Here is a 17,790-nt window from a genome sequence, read left to right as displayed (position 1 = left end):
ATCTCCTACCCTTGAAGTAATTCAGCCTGGGAAGCCAAATGCTTGTGCATCCAGTTCCTTTCAATGCTATAAAAAACAATGACTCTGCCATCAACAAAGGCCACCTCCTCTGTTATTTATCTTATCTCCTACACTAAGAGTGCTTCTATGCCTTTGTACATAGATCACCGTGTGCATATATCCAATCTTTTGCCCCACGTACATGGTCTGGGGTGGGTGTAAATTGCATGCACAAACAATGAAAAAACTACATGCATGAATGGTGCATTTTATGATATAGACATCACATGGAAGTGGTTTATGTCTAGGAACTGGATTTATTAATCACATATATCATGAGAAGTGGCCCCAGCTTAATCTGCTGACTGCAAAAACTCAAGCCTTTCTTTATAAGCTCTTGCTCTCAATTCAGAGACTATCATTCCATGCAAATATTTATTCTTCTCAATGGAGGCTTCCCAATTTTTAGGTGCTGCCTCTCACTGTACTCTTGTTTTAATACAGAAAATTCAAGCCTTTCCATAGATTCAGCCCCTCTCATCCCGTCACCTACTTGTTGTTAACACAATCTAATATTCCCAAAAGAAAATTGCTAGTAGTCTCCAGTCATGCCAGAAACTGTTCCACTTATTTAGGACAGAGACAACACTTCACTGCATTGCTAGGCTGATCTATAAGGCTAAGGTCCAGTGCTTAGGGCTCTGGCTTTCCGTTCTTGTTCTATATCCCATTAGCACGGTCAAGCATTTGCTCTCCCATTAACTGCAAGGATTAGTGCCTCTTGTAGGAAAAGACCTGACAAAGTGCTATGTACTGAGGCAATTAAATTAAAAGCACTTTGTTAGCTATACAGTGCCACAAAACATGTGGGAACTGAAAGAATGGGACACTGTGGTTGACTTTTTGAGCTGACAACTCTCAGCTCTGCTCTGGGTATCAGAGCCAGTGGGGTGTAGTGGTTAAGAGCGGCGGACTCTAATCTGGTGAGCCGGGTTGGTTTCCCCACTCTTCTACATGAAACCTGCTGGGTGACCTTGGGCTAGTCACAGTTCTCAGAACTCTCTCAGCCCCACCTACCTTACAAGGTGCCTGTTGTGGGGAGAGGAAGGTGATTGTAAGCTGATTTGAGACTCCTTAAAGGTAGAGAAAATCAGTGTATGAAAACCAACTCTTCTTCTGTTGCAACTCAAGAAAGTTATTTAAATTTAAAGCCTTCTCATTGGTCTTTCTTCTGAACCCCCCTTGCCCTACTTGAAAGTACAGGGTATCCTTTCTTAGGCCAGGAGATTAGATTAGATAAATTTTCAGCTCTGAGATAGCAACTCCTTCCTCCTCCCTATTGTTTTTTTTAGAAAATTCAAGCTCTCTGTACAAGATCACATCTTGTAGGGCGTTAGTGAAGTGAGGTTTTAATCCCAAATGGGGACTTCTATCATCAATGGATAACTGACCAGGGCAAAATTGTATTCTCTTTTGCAGGAGTGGTGGAGAAATTATCATAACCCAGAAGTCTGCAGTCATTAGTGGCCTAAGGCCCACATAATTTTCACATGCACCACATGATAAGATGAAAGCCAAATTACAGCTTAGTAGATACACTGTTCTTATTTTACAATACAAATTGTCAAATTAAGTCGTCAAATGAAATGTGAAATTTAGTCACGTGTGATGGGAAAAAAACCCTCACTTTAAAAACAAGTGACTTTGTCAGGCGTATACAAGTCACACAATTGTCCTTTAAAGAGTATTCAAGCATCCCATTTTTATGGCTAGCGGGGAAAAGAACTTTGGGAACATCTCTGCTCTGTATTACATCTAGGCCCGTGTTGGCGAACCTATGGCACGGGTGCCACTTCCGGCACGCATAGCCCTTTCTGCCGGCACGCACGGTTCCTCCAAGCCACTGGTCTTTCCGGCTCTGCCCCACCCCGGATGGGGGAGGCTGTAGCCCAGGGGTGGGGAACCTCCGACATGATTGGCGGTGGCCCCCGGACTCTCCCACAGAAGCTGCCGCCATTGCCGCCGCTGGAGCGTGCGCGGCCAGCCAGGCGGGTGGGAGAGCGGGGAACAGAAGCCGAGCACTCACACTTGGCATGGCCGGCGGCTTCTCCGGCGCCCTCTGGGCCTGTGCGGGCGGAGGGGCATGGCTGGTCGGTGGGTGCGAAGGAGGCGCCCTCTGCCCCACCCTGCTCGCCTCTCACAAGCCTGCTGCCGCGCCCCACCGAGTGGCAAATCCAAGGCAAGACTTTTTCTGTCTCCCTCTGTCCTTTTCTTTCTCTCCCTTGCTCCATTTCTTTCTCCCTTTCTCTCTCTTTTTCTTTCTTTCTCTCCCTCCCTTCCTTCCCTTTCTCCCTCCCTTCCCTTCTTTCCTTCCTTCCTTCCTTCTTTCCCTCCAGCGGCTTCTCCGGCACCCTCTGGGTCTGTGCGGGCGGAGGGGCGTGCAGTCCTATTCCACCTTTGAAGTGCCCACAAGCTATCCTCCAAACATCTTTCCATTTGTCTTGATATGTAGAGAGAAAACACTAAGGAACTAGTTGCCAATCTCCAGGTACTAGCTGGAGATCTGCTATTACAGGTGATCTCCAACCAATAGAGATCAGTTCCCCTGGAAAAAATTGCCACTTTGGCAATTGGACTCTATGGCACTGAAGTCCTTCCCCAAACCCCGCCCTCCTCAAGTGCCACCCCAAAAACCTCCCACTCATGGCGAAGAGGAACTTGGCAACCCTAGCCTCTCCCTCTGGGCCCCCTCTGGGGGTGGTATTCAGGTTAAATTGCCACATTGGCACTCGGCGATAAATAAGTGGGTTTTTGGTTGCAGTTTGGGCACTCGGTCTCTAAAAGGTTCGCCATCACTGATCTAGGCTGATCTTCTGTTTCCCTTCCTGTTTGCAGGTATATATCTTTCAGTTTAGCCAGAGGCATAAGAGTTTCATCAGAAGCCAAACGGCATGTTGGCCTTGGCTTGCAGCCTGCGGCCTTGAGTGAACCAGCCAGTGGATCGAGGTCCAGCCTAAGATGTCATATATTGTATTTTGGTTCTCCTCCCCACTTTTTCTTGTTCAATTAAATTATGTTTCTATAAGCCAATCTAAATATCCACGGGAAGAAAAACAGGTCAAAAAATATCCTGTCGACAATGTAAAAAGCAAACCAAAATCACAATACACTGTGATAAAAAATGCACTGACAATTTACTCCACAGAAGATTAAACAAGTAACCCATCAGATATCAAACATCTACAAAAGTTACAAAATGTGCCCAAAAGATAAATAGCAAAGAATTAACAAAAACATTGACAGTAGTCATGGTGTATTGTGATTTTTGTTTGCTTCTTTCAACGAGCTCAGGGTGGTATTAGTAGTTCTCTCGTCCACTATTTTACCCTCATGAAACTGTTGAAACAAATGAATTTGACAGAAAAACATTTCATTTGTGGGCTGTCTAAGCAAACATACAATAACATGCTAAATATGTGGCTCTTCTTTCAAACATTTCTATCCATCTGTGTGCGCTTGAGGAGGATTACAAGAACAGTTTGAAAATGAATCAACATTATGAATGCAAAACTACAGAAACATCACCTCCCAGTGGGTAATGTGTGCGTGTGTGTAAAATGCCATCAAGTCGCAGCTGACTTATGGTGATCCTAGCAAGGAACTTCCAAGGCAGTTGAGAAGCAGAGGAGCTTTAACTTTGCCTTCCTCTGCAGAACCTTCCTTGGTGGTCTCCCTTCCAAGTACTGACCCTGCTTCACTTCCGAGATCTGATGAGACCGGGCTATACTGCCTTCCATCCACCCAGTGGATAAGTCAAGAGTTACTCAAGAAATCTAATTACCTTCACAAAGTCTTTGATAAATAAGATGGCTTTACACCACTTTCTAAAGTCCAGAGTGGGATGAATAACTGAACTCCTTGAGGAGGAGGTTCTCTCAACAATCTTGGGCAACCTCTGAAAAGACCCTGCTCCATGTTATAGATGTCCCTGTATTAGAAAACATGAAGAAGGGCTCTCAGACAGGAGAAGGTTGGCTAATTTGGGAACAGGTGCTTGCTAAGATGGTAGGCCACCTTGAAATGAGGCTGGAATAAAAAAGATTCCAGAAGTCAATATAGTTCATGGTTTACTGCTCTGTGACAAATCCAGCCACCCACTTTCCACTCTAGGTAACAAGGAAACCAAAGCAGTTTTTATCACTGCTAACATTTACTATTTAAATGTGTGGTTTATTGCAGCCTTTGCAAAGATTGCTGTTAACATCGATTTCTATAATGAAGCCTTGTTTTTAAAGCTGTACTGAAAATATTTGCTTAAAAAACACAAAAGGCTGACATTTTACATCAGCCGCGCTCATGTAAGCAACCCCCTTAAAGAAAAAAGGCTTATAGGTCACTGCCAAGATGAAAGTATCATTGACCAGTCTCCAGTGAGGCAAAGATTAATCAACCCCAAGCTTTTCACAGCTTTTCCCATTAGAAAGGAAGGCAGCAAACACACTGCTGCTCACCATTTGCCACATCTCATGGCCCAAGTATCTATGCCTTGATGGGTAAGTTAAGTCTGCAATCCAGAGCATGCTTACTAGAAAGGGACTTCAATAGAATACAGTCAGACTTATTTCCAAGGAAACCTTATACGATCGGACTCTTAACGTGCATATATGAGGATATGGAACTCACAATATCTGTACTATTAGACTTTGTTGCAAAATTCCAGTACATTTGTAAATCAAAATGACACACAGGACTTTGAAGATAAACATTCCCAGGAAAGGTCAGCCATTGTTCCAAAATTCCAGAGTAAACCATGATAATGCAGCAATTAAAAACACTAACAGCTCATTGATGACCTGGGAAGGTGAAAGGTCTTAGGAGGCGTGGAAGGGCCCGCACTGGCACCCGGGCACTTGTGCCGCCACGACTGGCACGGACGTCAGGGTTGGTGTGCACACGCCGGCCTCCCAGTGCCGCTGTGGCAGCATAACCCCAGGATGCCGGCATGGCGTCCCACCAGTGTCCTGACGGCCCACATGCCTTCGCCGTCGTCCCAGGGGGCATTCCAGGGGCGTAACCACCTTTAGGTGGCTTTCTAACTCCCCTTCAGGCTGGGAGCGCCCCCTTTGCCCTTACTTACATTTATGCCACCTTTTTAGGTGGCGTAGTCCCGTGGAACGCTATGGAACGGTTTCATGGGGCTTGCAAGTAAGGGTAGCTTTCCAGTGTGTGTGGGGGCTGAATCCTCCTTTGGAGATGGCGCTGCTATGTTGCCTCCAACCACCAGCACAGGCCCTCCCCTCAGGAATGGGCTGCCCGAAAAAACTCTCCAGAACAATCTTTAATTTGCACCAGAAGGCCAAAAGAGATGGTGCTAACTGTACCTCTGGGAGAGGGCTTCAACCTGGAGGCAGCAACAGAGAATGCCAGCCTCATATCCCTCAGTAAAGGTTCTCTCAGCATGGCCCTACTAGCCAACCTCAGATCATGGGCCAGGTTCACTTAAGTAGATGTGGTCCATCAGGTACTTTGCACGCAAGCTGTTAAAAAGTTTTAACTGTCAAAACCAGCTCAGAAATAAACTGGGAGCAATAATGGATTCCAAAGTGTGTGTGTGTGTGTGGGGGGGCACTCTTAGGTGCAGCCAAAAATATATACCTTTATTCCCTTTAGACTGTTCATCTTCCACTTCAAGTTCAAATAAGCCACAGCCAGCTGTATCTATAAGTAGCAATGGAATACTAGTCTCTTCAGTAGAAGTCACACCAGGCAGATCCCTGACAAATTATTAAAAAGAACGAGAAGTTAACATCACTCAAGTAGTACATCTGCTTTTTAAACCCCAGCACAATTTGATTATGAATATTCTACAAAGCCTTCAGAAGCCAAACCAGAGTTCAGCAGAATCCTTGATTCTGTGGGCTCCACTCCATTAAAATCTTTCATTATTCATCAGCATGGAATTTCCTGTCTTCATACAATCTGTAGTGGCTTGGTAATGCCACCCAGCCCAATGCAAGGAGGAAAACACATGGCCTAGGTTAAGGTAGGCTGCCATAAAGTCTGGTGGCTCACTCCCCCTTCAACCCATGGCTGAGGGAGCCTGGTGACATTGCGTGGTCACTGCTGCTCTGGGCTAAGCACTGGAGGTAGCATCAAAAGGTCCACACTCTGTCAGGCTATCACTCCAATAACTATGCTTCGACTATGTCAAGCCAGGATCTGAAGCTGGAGTATTAACCACAATAAGTGCTAACTCTGGCTAAATTTTATTCAGATAATCTTGCACTGCAAACTTCACTTAATTATCACCTCTCTTCAAAACAGCGCCTAATTAAATCATGTCATTTTCAAATGGAAATTGCCTTTCTTCCCCAGAAGCATTTCAAAAGAAGCTGGAGTCCTGAGTAATGCAGAGGGTTGAGTGTGTGTGTGTGTGTGTGTTTTACCTTTATTCTTTTGGGGCTCTGGTGTTCCTCTCAGTCATGAACAACCTGTCTTCTTCAAGGGTATAAAGATATAGTTAAGATTCTTCTGTGTGTGCTCCTAGAGGGCAGTGAGTGGACTTGGACTTGCTGCAACTCCCAGGAACAATCTTAATTTGAATGATTTTGGGAACATCACTTCTGCAGATAATTAGCTGTGCGAATCTTCCAGAGCAAATAAAAGTCACACTCCTTCCTGAGGAGAACATGCTGGGGAATCTCTAGCATCCATTTAAATGCCAAGCCATCCTGCTGCTTCTCCACACTTAAACCTGGGATATGGCAGCACTTGGGTCTGCCCGGAAGGTATGCAGCTGCAGCACAGCTCTTTCTCCCAGATATGTGCAAAATGGCTGCGATTATTTTCTTGCTCAGAAAAAAACACTCTGCGTACACTAATCCGTGACATTCTCCATTATTATACTGCATGTCCTCACACTGAAAACAAGGACCAGGTCTGAATCAAACGTGGCTGCACTACAGTAAGACACAATTGGACCAATCAAAGTAATCTGGAGGAACGGTCCAGCAATAATCCACATTTCTTCCTTCCTCTTCAGTTTACTCTTTTGGGGGTCAGCATACCACCCAGACTTCTGATCATGAATGTAAACGGGGCAAAGTTTCTGAATCTTCCTTATCCCTTTTTCCTCCTACCTAGCCTCTGGACAAAACACTGCCGCTTTCATCTCTATCTGGTCCTTTTGCTCTATTATTCTTATTTTGGTAGTTATATATGTGAGGATCCCTCCTCCAACGGAAATCCCTTAGATAGTAGGGTTCCCTTCTTATTTTAGACTTAACTGTTTTAATAGGCACCTCCCCTTTTTACAACCTAAGCACCAGGGGAGCTGAAACTTGGGGAGTTTCACTGACACTGGCAATTCCCAGGAGTGAAATTCCAAGGAATGTTGCTGCAAGGAAATCAGAACAAGCGCCATCTCCCCCAGCTCAGTGGCATATGGTTCTCAATAATAAAAGCATTTTCAACACTGGAGACATCACTCAATACCCTGACATATCCCAGAGGGGTCTGCCCAGCCCAAGGAAGTTGCTATTTCATAAACCAACTCCCAATTCCTCCTCTTCCTTTTTTTTTTTACTCAGTCAAGAAGGGCACTCAAGGCATTAATTTGCCCTCCATCCTGTTTCAGGAGCTATGTTGCCTCATTCAGAACTCTGGATTCCTTCTGAAAACCGCTGCTGCACTTTGCAGGCGTTTCCGTTTTGCTTTGCAGGCTCTTTGCACTGCTCCTTGTGCCTCAAGCCCCAGGTTTAAGGTTGTATACCCCTTCCCTAAAACTTTCCAGTTTCCTCCCTTCCCCTTTTATAAACGTGCCCTCTTTTTGGTGCGTGCATGTGCGATTACTCATGGAATTAGTTCTCAGGTGCCTAGTGTAGGTTCTTTACATTTTTATTTCTTTTTATTTCATTTTGTATACAATAAAGTTATTTGTTTATGTTTACAATTACTCTTCATAATTTTATTTTGGAGTACTCTTACTGAGATCCACCCTGGTATACAGAGGCTGCAAGGTCTCACATTACTCCTTTCTGGAGCCCTTTTAAAGCAAATATCCCCTTCTCTGGATCCAGTTTGGGTAATATATATTAGTTTAGGATCACCAATGTACATGACTGTACCATGTAATAAACAAAAAAATGATACTGCCTGAGTTATGGAGCTTACAGCCTAAGTTTTGATTGTCTGACGCACAAGGGAGGAGAGAGAGGCAGGCAAAGGGGGAGGAGCTTGAAAGACAGCATGGCATAGTGATTAAGAGTGGTGGACTCTAATCTGGAGAACCGGGTTTGATTCCCCATTCCTTCACATGTGCAGAGGACTCTAATCTGGAGAACCAGGTTTGGTCCCCCATTCCTCCACATGAGTGGCAAACTCTAATTTGGAAAACCGGGTTTCATTCCCCATTCCTCCACAAGAGAGGCGGACTCCAATCTGGAGAACCGGGTTTGATTCCCCACTCTTCTACATGAAGCCTGCTGGGTGACCTTGGGCTAGTCACAGTTCTCTCAGAACTCTCTCAGCCCCACATACCTCACAAGGTATCTGTTGTGGGGAGAGGAAAGGAAGGCCGGTTTGAGACTCCTAAAGGTGGAGAAAAGCAGGGTATAAAAACCAACTCCTTCTTCTTCCCGTATAGGGACAAGGAGTCAGGCATCACAGAAACTGAAAACTGAAGGGGTGAAAAGTATGACAGAGAAGTGGCTCAGTTGTGGGTGTTCTGGGAGAGTTCCAGGAGTAGGGGACAAGAAGGGAGATTAATTGCCTCTTTTATTTCTCCTCTAACCATGTGAATGATTCAGTGGGCCATCAACGATTAGTTCATGCTTGGAAGATTATTCCCACTTTGTACATACCTTTGTACATACTTTTTTCAACTGCCTTTGAATGTTCCCTTTTGCAGCTTTGCCTGCATGCCCCCAAAGCCCGATCTTTTGTGCAGAGGTAAGCAGCTGCTGATTATTTCCATTTAAGTATTTCAGCATTCCATTACTTTCCTTGTTCAGATGCAACCCCTGAGCTGCAGAGCAGCCCACAACCCATTGCTCAAGAATTAGGGGCAGCACCCAGCACATTTTGTATTCTGAAAATAACTTCACTATACTCAGATACAAACAGTAAAATCTCTTTTGGCAAGCAGTGTCCCAAATTCACAGGAAATCCTCAAGGCACCACAAAAGCTGTTAGGATAGCAAGATGGTTGTTGCTACATCATAAGTTTCTTCAGTCTTAAATGGGCAGCTCTTTACAAAGCGTGCAACCTATTATTTTCCTCCAGCTTCATGAATAGTTATTATAAAAACTGAATTCCCAGCACACCCCAGTTCTACCCAGATTTGAGCCTTTTAAATTCATCTAAGCTTAATATGTTGGCACTCAGAATGAGCAAAATGAAGAGTCAGCAAATCAGGGCCTTGTGTGTGTGTGTTAAGTGCCGCCAAGTTGCTTCCGACTCATGGCGACCCTATGAATGAAAGTCCTCCAAAATGTCCTATCTTTGACAGCCCTGCTCAGATCCTGCAAATTGAAGGCCGTGGCTTCCTTTATTGAGTCAATCCATCTCTTGTTGGGTCTTCCTCTTTTCCTGCTGCCCTCAACTTTTCCTATCATGACGGTCTTTTCCAGTGACTCTTGTCAGGGCCTTAAGGTATTCCAAATGTTGAAGTTTTCATAACACTGACTAACAGCAGGCTATTTTCAAACAGTATTAAAGCAGAAGCTTCCAAGACTCAGCAGCAGCCCTTAGCCTTTCACTAAAACAAAAATACACCCTTATGACTGCTTCATAGCCAAGGACAGAAGCCAGTCTTTTGACTTTGGTCACATCTGCTACAGATTTCATGCACAGATTTCATGCCAGCAGCCATTTCTACCATTATCTTTGCATGATTTGTCTTATTTTGGTGGCTATTTATTCATGCTGCTCCCTGCTGGTTCTCATGTCCTCTGTCCTGTCTCCATTTCATTATTTAATGCAGTGCTGTCTCAAAATATGTATACCTTCCACAAGTAGGGTTGCCAACCTCCAGGTAATAGCAGAAGATCTCCTGCTATTACAACTGATCTCCAGCTGATAGAGATCAGTTCACCTGGAGAAAATGGCCTCTTTGGCAAGTGGACTCTATGGCATTTAAGTCCCTCCCCTCCCAAACCCTGCCCTCCTCAGGCTACGCCCCCAAAATCTCCCACTGATAGCAAAGAAGGACCTGGCAACCCTATCCACAAGGTCTCTTTTCAGTCCCAGATATGATCACGAGTGGTCACGTACCCTGTTCTACCCTTGACAGGGCTTTCTTTTTTCACTGTTTAAACTGATCCTGTGCACAGCCATCTTTTCTCCTTCTGAAGTGCCCACAATAAAGGTATTTTACCTGTGGCACTATTAACTGCCTGCGTACATAAGCAGGTGCAGGGATCCTCCTTTTAGACAGAACACCCATGTAGATAAATGCGTGTTAAGAATCAAACCCCACCCTCTTCCCTCTTTCCTTCTGTGTTCTCTCTCTATTCAAACAGTTGCACAAAAGCACACACATACACTAACATTTCTATATACTTGCAACATCTTGAACAGTACCGGCTTCTCTTGTGCTTCGCTAAGAGTGTTATCTTGGTGGAAAAGACCTTCATGTCTCAGCTAAAAGAACTGGTTTAATGCAGCTTCGTTTGTTAAGGGTGACAGCTTGAGAACCTTATGAATGTATCTTATTAATATTCATGGTCAAGAATGGTATAAAAGCTGCTCAATGGAGAACAGCAGCGTGATTCTTTATGGTGATTTTCTTTTACGCTCTTGGGCTGGAGAGACTTCATCCCAGCTTGTACTGTTTAAAACTTAGTACTATTAAATAGTCAAACTGTTAAAAGAAATTCCTGATCTCCAGTGCGCTATTCTTGATCAGATATATCTGGATAGCGTTTCTAGGCACAACACTTCCAGATCCTGTACTACAGAAATGTCCCCTCCTGACCCCTTTAAAACAATTTCTCAGCCAAACAGTAATTCTACAAGCAGGGGCCTGTGAAAAACTTATAGGGGAACCTGCCGGTTTCTGCTTACTCTTCACTTTTCTCCCCCTTGCCCTCCTAATTCTCCTCTCTCCCTTTCTCCCCTCAGTCTACTTCCTCCTCTTTGTCTTCTCATCTTGTCCTCCTGCCACTGCTTTTCTATCCCTTGTTGCTGCCTTTCCTCCCCTTCCCCCCCATAGCTTTGCCCCTGCTGTAGCTTATTTATGGCAGCTGAGATCTCGTAACACAGTGTTGTAAGATCTCATTTTCCTGTAAACTCAGCAGGTTTTTTTTTTTTAAATAATCACTCACCTTTTTTAAACGTCTCAGATTTTTATGCAAACCTGAAATAATCCCTGCCTGGCTATGACCTAGATTTTACACAGGCAATTTTAAAAATTGAGTGCACACTTTCTTCTCTTTTTGTTACGCTTCAAGCCTGATTAAAAAAAAAAAACCCCGCAAAAATTCACAGAGCAGCCCATTAACTGAAGATGCTTTCTTGAACTCTCTTCTAACAGCAGAGAGATCAGGAGTCTGTCAAGGGCCTGCCCTCCGCCCCCCCCTTCTCCTCACTACTAGCAGACAGTAACACTCAGACAAGGATATCTCGCATTTTCTTCAACAAATATTACCCGGCCTACTATATATCCCCTTAGCCCACCAAGGAATTACTGAATTGGAATTCCTCACAAGGTTTGACACAACTTCCCTCGAGGGCTGAACTGGGATTCCTTAGCTGTTATAGGAACTACCTTTCTTAATAAAACCCATTAACCAGCTTAGCAAAAATAAAGAAACATCCCCTTACTGCTACTGTCAATGGTCTCTATACATCACATTGGGATCACCCTGTAACATAGTAATGCTATATAAAAAAGTGTGTCTACATTTTATAGATGCATTTTAAGGTATTTTAACCCCTGGAACTGTTCCTACCACTGTAAGGCAGGTGTTAATCCATTGCTTTCACATTCAGGGCTGGGAGCTGCTTTAAAAGGACAACGCGCAGCTGCAATAGAAGCAGAGCAGCTACTGTCATAGTCCGGCAGTATTAATTACTCCTGGGAAAAGGAAAGCTTCCTTATGAACTGAGTAAGGGATGCACATGAATATTAACACTGTCATTGCAACACATAAAGGAAATGCTGATTTAATAGTATGGAAATGATAATAAAGGAAGGAAGTCATTGCTATTTATGACCTAGCAAAAAACACAGAGAACCATTCAGCTATTCCCTCCTTTCTCATCAAGTAAAACAAGCCTATTTGTTAATATATTATGAAGTGCTTTCTCCCATATGCAGGGAACTGCACTTCAATTTTCAGTCTGCCTGAAAACTTAACCCCATTTTGTTTTGATTTTTTTTTCTTTATTAGCATTGTAACAACCTTCTGGTGCTCTTGAAAGCAGACTATAATTCATTTTTAAAGTGTGTATGCTGTCTAACGTCTTTGCCCAGGGCAGGTCAAAATATGAAGACCAGAAAGAGACGAGGAGCAATAAAATAACAAATCTAAATCTCCTTAGTAGCAATGCTGCTTCCACCTCCTTTCATACATAAAGTGGCAACTGGATATCGCTTGCTGTGATTACTGAGATTTAAAAGCTAAAAAACGCAAGCAACAGACCCCCTGGGGGAAAAAAGCCTCAGCTGTATTCTGCCATCAAAACTAGTTTTGAGTCTGGTTTATTCTCTGGTTCATACACTCCCTTCCCCCTCGCTCCTCACCTCATGCAAAAAGCCAAGAACGAATATTTCCTGATTTAAGGAAATCTTTGCTCTAACCTAAAACTATCGTAATGTCTGAAGCAGGAATTTCAACAAACAGGAGTTTGTTCCTTACCCACAAATCAGGGTTCTAAACCAGAAGTAAATTGCAATTTAGTATCCCAGTGTATAGGCAAGAAAGAGACAACCATTGGTTTACAGTACATGCATTTGGGCATCACAACAAACTGAGGTTAGTTTGAAGACTTCCAAAACTAGGAACTCCTCATTCTCATTTGCATCCAGGAAAACTGGAAGGGAGCAATGGGGATTGCATGAGCCCAAGAATAAACCAAGCTCATCATCAAAAACAGGCTCAGCTCAGACCTCAATAGATGTCATGGTTTATTATAACAAGGGTTAGGATTTAAAATTCTTAACTATGTTTACTTTAAGGCACACCTAGTCAAAGAAACAAAATCCTCTCCAGGGCATAAGAAATCACATGGCTAGGCAAAAGTGTTGATTAGCAAAATTTGGCACACTATCTTTGCAACTTGATTCGTGAGGGAAGCTGAGGTCTTCAAGGGAGAAACCAACCATTTTAAGATCTCAATTCCCCACATGCCAAGTAGCAGAAATGGCATTCCAAGTTATGCTAATCAATTCTTTTTCCTGACTGTAATTTCTTCTACTCTGGGGAATATTTTTTCCTCTGCTTTTGGGCACAATCTAGCCCAAATTAGACATTTTTATGCCATTGATTTCAGCAACGGAGTGTTATAATATGGTGATAATAGACAAGACAATAAAAGATATTTCAGTGTTAAGAGAGTGCTCCTGAGCTCAATGAAACCAGTGGAAATTTATGTAGCCTTCGGCTTGGTACTGCATCAGACCCTGACTATACTGCTAACATCTTCCTTCATTCAAAGCTACAATTCATTTTTATTTTTACTGTTGACAGTTTTCTTTCATCCTCTTTAGAAAGAATTTCACTGCCGCTGCCATCAACACTGCACACTGAAATTATCTTCTTGGTGATTTAAATCCATGATATGATCTACTAAAAAATATTCCCATTAACTCGCTGTCAGTGTTCTCTGAATACAAACTGTTCATTTTTAAAAAATCACTACACAGATAAGACCTTCTTTATGGTCTTGTTATATTTTGCACATCCGTGGCGGTAAAGAAAAGTACCCCAAGTATTCTATCATAATCACAGCTGATGGTAACTTTATACCAATTATTACAAACTGAAATGGCACACACTGATCAATTTCAAAACCAGCACACAGGCTGGATGCAGACACAAGTAACCTTGGGAAGGTTTGTACTGAAGTGAGTCTGGGGGATTCTGGGGCTTATGAACTCCCTTCCCTTAACACGGCTCAATAATGAGATGTTTGCATCCATGGCAAGCCACAGTTTGTCGTTATGCTGTTCTCTTCCCTACAAATCAGGATTCTAAACCACGATATAAGCCGGGTTTGGAATTCTGGTGTGTAAGAAAGAGAGCAAACCATAGCTTATGGTACAGATATAAGACCAAACTGTGGTTTGTTTTGAACCTGGAAGTCTTTCATTAACTGGCCATGCCCAAGAAGAGGAACATGCAAGTTCAAGCATCTCCAGGACTGCTCTCATAGTGACAAACCATGGTTTGTTATTGCATCTCAACCAAATGACAGTAAAACATGCAGATTATCATCACTTTCTAATCTTCTTCTAGTCGTCTATATACTGGACATCTTTTGCTTTGCTGTGTAGTTTTTTTATATATAAACCTTAGTAAATTTCATAATTGAACAAGGTTTCTAGATAGTTGACTCCTTCTGGAAACAACACAGAACAGCACCGATGAATGGTGTCATTCTGTGGGGAAAACATTCCTCACAATACGGGTGGGTTTATAATAGCAGAGATCTGAGATGTTACGTCTGCACTGGGCCTTGTACTTAAATGCCAGGATATAAAGAACCATGGAACTAGTTCTGGGAGCTCGAAAGGGCTTTACAGTCTCCCCCCACACACACACACACACAAAAGCCCCACAGCAAACTGTGTTTGAAATTTAGGAGAGATTCATATGAGGAACAGCTACCCAAAGGGGTGTGTGTGAAATATTCTAGTGGACTCTTTTAAGCAGCTCTTTAGGTCCCAGGCAATAGTGACAATCCATCTCAGTGGAATAAATGCAGCTAGCTGCAATGGGACCAAAGCGCTATGTAAAATACATATTCTTCAAAATGAGCTTCCTTAATATACCGTGTTTCCCCGAAAATAAGACACTGCCTTATATTTTTCCTCAACAAGACACACTATGCCTTATTTTCGGGGGATGTCTTATTTGTTATTACCATAAGTACGGTATGTGTCCCGAGTCTGCAACCTGGGGCGGACCCTCGGGACTGTGCCCCGCCCCCACCGCCACACCGGGGGACCCTCCGGGAGAACCCCAATGCCTGGGGAGGCAACCCCACTTACCAGGCCAGGGGGAAGAGGAGGTGAGGGCGGCCAAGCCCACCGGATGAAGAGCCGGAGGAGGAAATTGGGGGAGGCCAAGCGCCAACCTTGCACCTCGGGGAGGCAACCCCACTTACCAGGCCGGGGGGAAGAGGAGGCGAGGGCGGCCGAGCCCGCCGGCGGCGGAGGTGGATGCAGACCTGGAGGGGGAAACGGGGGAGGCCAAGCGCCGACCTTGCACCTCGGGGGGAAGTGGGCCAGCCCGAGGCAGACGGCACTGGTCCTGGGGGTGGGGGGACAACCCGGGGGACCCGACAGAGGCCAAAGCTCAGCCTCGCGTTCCAGCAGGGGAGCGGGAGTCCACCGCGAGTGGCGGCAGATCGCGGGGGGAGCCGTTGGTGGGAGTGGGGAGAAGACGGGGAATGGGAGTGATCGCCCCCTGGGAGGTCGGGGCCCGAGGGAGGGAAAAGGGGAAGACTGAGCCCAAAGGCCCACGGAGGGCGGGGCTCAGGGGAGTTTAGTCTCTCTCTAGCCATGCCTATCACTATGTCTTATTTTCGGGGTATGGCTTATATTGTGCAAATGCTTGGAAATCCTGCTACGGCTTATTTTATGGGTATGTCTTATTTTCGGGGAAACACGGTATACAGTACTACAGGTGAAATGGCTACAATCCAACTCAGACTTGTGCATTAGATTCCACTGAAATCAGTTGGCTTAAGTGCACTTAACCATTTTGGACTGTGGCCTTTGTTCAGCAAATCTTTTTTCTCCTCAAACAGTGCTATAGAATAGTGCAAACAGTGCTGCTGTGACTGCAGAATCAGGCCCTCAAGATACACCTAGCTGTTGGGGTCAGGAAGCAATTTTCCCCCAGGCCAGATTGGCCAGGGATCCTGGAATGTATTTTGTTTTGTTTGCCATCTTCTGGGCATGGAGTAGTGGTCATTGGGAGTGTGGGGGGAAGGTAGTTGTGAATTTCTGCATTGTGTAGGGAGTTGTATTAGATTATCCTGGACGTCCCTTCCAACTCTATGTTTCTATGATTCTATTACTTCATTTTCACTCTTAAAAACAACAACACAGCATAAGCATGGTGACTTCCATTCTGCGAGCAGTTCAGGGGAAGCCAAAATCAATACTTGCTAAATGAAAAAGGACCCTTCCTTCTCCCTCCCACCTACTGCTTGCTAAAAGAAGAGAATAGAGCAAAAGGATTACTGCAGACGTGGAAGAAAAACTTGCAGATGCTTTATAAATATTAATTGACAATGGTGCTCTCCTGCTAAAAAAAATTTTGAAGAAAAAGGGTAAGCCACTTACTTCAGTAAATGTTGTGCAACAGAGTGGTGAGCTGAGAGGCGGCCGTTGTACATCTCAGTGGAAGCCCACTGCATTATGGCCTGATGCATTCGATACTGCACAGTGAGCATCTTCACAACACGATCGCCGTATTTCTGAACCAGACGTTCCATTAAGCTGAGAGAAAGTCCATCAGCAGCAGCTCTGCACCAGGAGAGTAATTAACAAAGTAAACTCAACAATAAGAAAGAGCAAATTCATTAAGATAACTACAAAGAGGCCATCATGAGTTTCACCCCCGTGTGTGCCTGTCAGATTGAGAGGCCTTTTATTTAAAAAAAAACCAGTGGTTGTGAACCAGTCAGTGAATACACTGAGCATAGTTGGGCTTTTCACTGTTTGCTTGTGCTTGCAAATTTTTGCTTCAATAACCCACAATGGGACTCAGCTGCCATAAAGTTCTCTGGGTTTCAGTTAATTCAGCCCAAAACATCACATACAGTCATATGCTAGACAAAACTTCTACATCTTTGAAAAAACACACTTAAGAAGTTTCAAGGTGAAGACAAGATAGACAAAGTCTACTGGACAGGGAAACTCTGAATAGATGGAGCCTTTAAATGCCACTACAGCTGCTTCCGCACAGTTACCGTTCTCCAGGGAGCTTTCATTACCAATGCTAATGCAGAGGCATTTGCAGCAACAATAGATGGACTACACAGCAGTTTCCCCTGCATTTTCCTTGCTTCAGCTTCCCATGGCCACCATTCCCTCCTGCCACTGGAGAGCTTTAAAAAAATCTGAAATGAACATTTCACTACAGTATTATTAAAGATCTACTGCCATGATATACTTGTTGCTCTGAATTTCCAGCTTGCATTTCTAAAGAAGTAAATCTCTATCCCTTTTCATTGTATAGTTATAAGGTGACCACTGGACCCTTATATCTTCACTATAAAAAGGGATTACTCTTTTAAAAATGAAAGCTAGGAATTCAGAGGAGGTACTGCACCATAACAATATGTCAATTGCAGATTTTTTTAAAGCTTACACATGGCATGGGAGGGGGGGAGAGAAACAGCAGCTAGGAAAATGGTGCTAAAGTTAGAAGGACTGTCAAAAATCTTCATTTATCACCCATAGAACATGCAAATACACTTCAGCTGTGATCTTTTCAGAAAGACGGCAGCAAACCAGGTTTAAGAAATGCTGCAGGATAGCAAGGCAAAACATGGAAATAGGACAAAAAGAGGATGATGCTAAAAAATGCTAAAAAAATGCTTACTGTACTCGT

The 17,790-nt window shown here is 44.0% G+C and overlaps 1 protein-coding gene across 1 annotated transcript in view; it reads right to left on the bottom strand.

Moving 5' to 3' along the window:
- IGHMBP2 (immunoglobulin mu DNA binding protein 2) overlaps positions 1-17,790 on the bottom strand; it is a 97,330-nt gene that overhangs the window by 19,558 nt on the left and 59,982 nt on the right. Inside the window, exons 9-10 of the mRNA XM_056851976.1 lie at positions 16,518-16,700; positions 5,656-5,774 (exon numbers count right to left, since the gene is read on the bottom strand). Coding sequence (XP_056707954.1) covers positions 5,656-5,774; positions 16,518-16,700 — 302 coding nt within the window. The remainder of the gene's footprint in view (positions 1-5,655; positions 5,775-16,517; positions 16,701-17,790) is intronic.

The sequence above is a fragment of the Euleptes europaea genome, chromosome 6 (genome assembly GCF_029931775.1).
Source record: "Euleptes europaea isolate rEulEur1 chromosome 6, rEulEur1.hap1, whole genome shotgun sequence".
Classification (NCBI taxonomy): domain Eukaryota; kingdom Metazoa; phylum Chordata; class Lepidosauria; order Squamata; family Sphaerodactylidae; genus Euleptes; species Euleptes europaea.
Note: the sequence above shows the minus strand (reverse complement) of the source record. Positions and strands in the feature narration are given on the sequence as shown.